This window comes from Scomber japonicus, chromosome 21, assembly GCF_027409825.1.
Source record: "Scomber japonicus isolate fScoJap1 chromosome 21, fScoJap1.pri, whole genome shotgun sequence".
Classification (NCBI taxonomy): Eukaryota; Metazoa; Chordata; class Actinopteri; order Scombriformes; family Scombridae; genus Scomber; species Scomber japonicus.
In genome coordinates this window covers 503,622-508,621 of record NC_070598.1, presented here as the reverse complement: position 1 = coordinate 508,621, position 5,000 = coordinate 503,622, and the positions used below count along the sequence as shown (strand labels likewise).

At 56.4% G+C, this 5,000-nt stretch overlaps 1 protein-coding gene across 1 annotated transcript in view; it reads left to right on the top strand.

Annotated features, from left to right (window-relative positions):
• LOC128382752 (histone-lysine N-methyltransferase 2C-like) overlaps positions 1–5,000 on the top strand; it is a 67,779-nt gene that overhangs the window by 44,872 nt on the left and 17,907 nt on the right. Inside the window, exons 35-39 of the mRNA XM_053342765.1 lie at positions 1,173–1,405; positions 2,027–2,878; positions 2,920–3,027; positions 3,256–4,104; positions 4,180–4,608. Coding sequence (XP_053198740.1) covers positions 1,173–1,405; positions 2,027–2,878; positions 2,920–3,027; positions 3,256–4,104; positions 4,180–4,608 — 2,471 coding nt within the window. The remainder of the gene's footprint in view (positions 1–1,172; positions 1,406–2,026; positions 2,879–2,919; positions 3,028–3,255; positions 4,105–4,179; positions 4,609–5,000) is intronic.

Here is a 5,000-nt window from a genome sequence, read left to right as displayed (position 1 = left end):
TACAGAAATGTTACTAAACATGAACATGTATTAAAATTAGGGCTGTCAAACGATGAATTTTTTTAATCGAGATTAATCGCAGAGTTTCCATAGTTAATCACGATTAATGGCGTTTTGAATGTCATGTTTAAAATCCTGTTATTTTCCATTTGAAGGCAGTTTTAAGCCCATAATGTAAAGCATTTCTTACCAGAGTGTCTTAACTGGGAATCAATCACGGCTCTGCTGCGACTCCCACACTCCAAAATGGTCCTTTGGTGGAGCTGAGGCTGGCTTGGCTGCACCTGGGTGTTTAGCGTGGAGGTGCTAACTCAAACTCCACGTACTCCGGTGGTAGTTAAACTCCGTTTGACACAGGTTGCATTTTACTTTTGACTTGTCAACTGAAGCGTCTGGAAGTGTTTTAAAGTTAAACAAGCCGTTCAAAAGTCCAGTAGCTCTCTTACTTTCCATCAGCGCGGTAGGTTTACTGCAGGAGGCCACTTCAAAGCATAGCGCTACAGCTAGAGGAGCCGTCTACCGGAGGGAAGGAAAGGAGGAAGGAAAGAAGGAAGGAAGGAAGGAAGGGAAGAGAAGACAGTTGGAAGGAAGGAAGGAAAAGAAGACAGATGGAAGGAAGGAAGGAAGGAAGGGAAGAGAAGACAGTTGGAAGGAAGGAAGGAAAAGAAGACAGATGGAAGGAAGGAAGGAAGGGAAGAGAAGACAGATGGAAGGAAGGAAGGAAGGAAAAGAAGACAAGGAGGAAGGGAGAAAGGTAGGAAGGACAGACAGAAGGAAGGCAGGAAAAGAGGGATAAGACAGAAGAGAAGACCGGAGGGAAGGAAGAAAGGAAGGAAGGAAGGAAGGAAGGAAAAGAAGACAAGGAGGAAGGGAGAAAGAAAGGTAGGAAGGACAGATGGAAGGAAGGAAAAGAGGAAGAAGGAAACTGGGTAGGTTTACTGCAGGAGGCCACTTCAAAGCATAGCGCTACAGCTAGAGGAGCCGTCTACGGGGGAGGAGAAGGGACAAAAAGGCTTGACACATTAAAATGAGATTAAAAAACATTAACACATTATGGATTGCATTAATCTGATCACGATTAACGCGTTAACGCTGACAGCCCTAGTTATAACATCAGTGTGACGTTACTGTGACGTTGTGCTGAGATGAAGCGTGGCGTGTTGCCGTTACAGACGAGTCTCAGCGGCGGCAGTATGAGGAGTGGTTGGGGGAGACGCAGCAGCTCCTGCAGATGCAGCAGCGCCTCCTGGAGGATCAGATCGCAGCGCATCGGAAGACCAAGAAGGCTCTGTCCGCCAAGCAGAGGACGGCGAAGAAGGCCGGCCGAGCGCTCGGAGAGGACGACGCTGCTCAGCTACGTTACATCACAGAGCAGCAGGGAACAGTCCAGAAACAGCTGGAGCAGGTACACACACACACACACACACACACACACACACACACACACACTCACACACACATATACACACACACACACACACACACATACACATACACACACACACACACACATAGACACACACACACACACATAGACACACACACATAGACACACATAGACACACACATAGACACACACACACACACACATAGACACACATATACACACACACACACATAGACACACATAGACACACACACACACACACATAGACACACACATACATACACACACACACACACACATAGACACACACACACACACATAGACACACACACACACACACATAGACACACACACACACACACATAGACACACTCACACACACACATTAAACCACAACCTCACCTTGACACTTGCTATTATTGTTATATCACAGTGATGATGATGATGATGGTGATGATGATGGTGATGATGATGATGATGATGGTGATGGTGATGATGGTGATGATGAAGATGATGGTGGTGGTGATGATGATGATGGTGGTGATGATGATGATGATGATGATGATGATGAAGGTGATGATGATGATGATGATGAAGGTGATGGTGATGATGATGAAGGTGATGTGTCTCTGTGTGCAGATCAGGAAGCAGCAGAAGGATCACTCGGAGCTGATCGAGGACTATCGGACTAAACAGCAGCAGAGAGTCCTGCAGCAGCCAGGAGCCCCCCCCATGATGCCTGCAGGAGCCCCCCCCATGATGCCTGCCGGAGCCCCCCCCATGATGCCTGCCGGAGCCCCCCCCATGATGCCCGCTGGAGCCCCCCCCATGATGCCTGCAGGAGCCCCCCCCATGATGCCTGCAGGAGCCCCCCCCATGATGCCTGCAGGAGCCCCCCCCATGATGCCCGCAGGAGCCCCCCCCATGATGCCCGCTGGAGCCCCCCCCATGATGCCCGCTGGAGCCCCCCCCATGATGCCCGCCGGAGCCCCCCCCATGATGCCCGCAGGAGCCCCCCCCATGATGCCTGCAGGAGCCCCCCCCATCCCCCAGACCCTACTCTCCCAGCCTCCTGTGTCCATGCAGCCCCACCCGGGCGGCCCTGCCTCCACCCGCCTCCCAAACGTCCCCCCTGGGTGGACCCCGGGGGGCGGGGCTCCAGGGGTGATAGGTCAGAGGGGGCCGCCTCAGATGCCCCCCACCCTGCCTAACACCCCACAGGCTCCACTGCATACACCAACCCCCCCGGCCATGGTGCCCAGCCTCAACGCCCGGGGCCCCGCGGGGGGGCCCAACGGAGCAGCAGCGGACGGAGCCACACCTCAGGTAACACCCCTGATCTTGGTCTCTGTGATCCTGATCCTGGTCTCTGTGATCCTGGTCTCTGTGATCCTGGTCTCTGTGATCCTGGTCTCTGTGATCCTGGTCTCTGTGATCCTGGTCTCTGTGATCCTGATCCTGGTCTCTGTGATCCTGGTCTCTGTGATCCTGGTCTCTTTAACCCGGTTGATCTTCTCTTCTGGACTCTGCAGGTGAAGTTTGACGACAACAACCCGTTCAGTGAAGGATTTCAGGAGCGAGAGAGAAGAGAGAGACTGAGAGAGCAGCAGGAGAGACAGAGAGTACAGCTGATGCAGGAGGTACACACACACACACACACACACTAACACACACACACACACACACACACACACACACTAACACACACACACACACACACTAACACACACACACTAACACACACACACACACACAGTAACACACACACACACAGTAACACACACACACACACACACACACAGTAACACACAGTAACATACATACACACACAGGAAGTAAACACCCCCCACCCCCTCCTCTCTCTGCAGGTGGAGCGTCATCGTGTCCTGCAGCAGAGGCTGGAGCTTGAACAGCATGGCCTCCTGGGGGCCCCCCCTGGAGCTGCGGTGGGCCCCCCCCTCTCTGCTGCGGTGGGCCCCCCCCTCTCTGCAGACACTCTGTCACAGATGCCCTTCTTCAGCGCCGAGCTGCCGCAGGACTTCCTCCAGTCCCCCACATCCTCCAGACCTGCCCCTCCCCTCCAGGGCCAGGCGGGGGCCCCGTTCCTGCAGCAGGGCTTCACAGGAGGGCCCCTGCACCCCGGATCTCACCCGGGCCCGGGTCTAATGCCCGGGGCGGCAGAGCGGGGCCCCCCCATGGACCAGACCAGACCGAGACTCCCTGGCCCCGCTGGGCCTCCTGCCCAGGGACAGGCGCTTCCAGCTGGGGTCAGAGCTGCGGTAATGACCCCCTCTCATCCTGGAGCTCATCGATACGATCACGACTCCTCCTCCTCCTCCCCCTCTGCCCCCCTCGCCCCCTCCTTCCCCTGCTCCTCCTCTGGCCCCCCCTCCCTCCTGCAGCTCTACTCTGACATCATCCCTGACGACAAACCAAAGAAGAAGAGGAACAGGAAGAGGGACGGCGAGGACGCGGCGGGCGGAGCCAGGACGCCACTGTCCTCCCACTCTGATGACATCACAGCCCCGCCCACTCCGGCCGTCTCTGACACTTCCTGTTCCACGCCCACTCGGGGCAGCGTGGACCTATCAGATTTCTCCGCTCTGCCTCCATCATCGGAGCTGGAGAGGCAGCTGTCGGCCGGCGTAGCCCAGGACCGAGGCTCCCTGCTGGGCATGGAGACTCAGCGAGGCTCCCTGCTGGGCCTGGAGGTGAAGGTGAGTGTCTGAGCTGTTCCTCTCACAGGTTTGATGCTTTTACTTTGAAGTAACATGACTTCCTGTCTCCTGCAGGAGGAGCGTGAGGAGCGAGGAGCGTGTGGGGGAGGCGCGGTGAAGATGGAGGAAGGTGAGGGGTTCTGCTCCTCCCCTCTGCAGGGAGGAGACGCAGGGAAGGAACTACTGAGACACCTGCTGAAGGACAAAGCGTCTCCGGCCCCCACGCCGTCCCCCCCCTGCCAGGCCCCGCCCCCCGCACGCCGCCAGCTGTCCAATGAGAGCGTCCGGTCTGAGGAGGAGGACAGGCTCGGTTCCCATGGCAACACCACGAGCCCGGGTCGGGATCTGGACTCCTCGGGAAAGAAGAAGCCTCGCTGTAAGAGAGCGGCTCGACCCGACAGAGACAAACCTCCCAAAAACAAGAGGAGGAAGAAGGAGGAGGAGGAGAAGACGCTCAACGCCTCCTCCTCCTCCTCCGACCCCCTGATGACTCACCTCAGACAGGTACGCACACCTCCCTCCTCCCTGTAGCTCCTCCTCTCTGTCCTCCTCCTCTCTGTCCTCCCTGTCCTCCTCTCTCTCCTCTCTCTGTCCTCCTCCTCTCTCTCCTCCTCCCTGTATCTCCTCCTCTCTGTCCTCCTCTCTGTCCTCCTCCCTGTCCTCCTCTCTCTCCTCCTCTCTGTCCTCCTCCTCTCTGTCCTCCTCTCTCTCCTCCTCCCTGTCCTCCTCCTCCCTGTCCTTCTCCTCTCTGTCCTCCTCTCTCTCCTCCTCCTCCCTGTCCTCCTCCCTGTCCTCCTCCTCTCTGTCCTTCTCCTCCCTGTCCTCCTCCTCCCTGTCCTCCCTGTCCTCCTCCTCTCTGTCCTCCCTGTCCTCCTCTTCTCTGTCCTCCTCCTTAT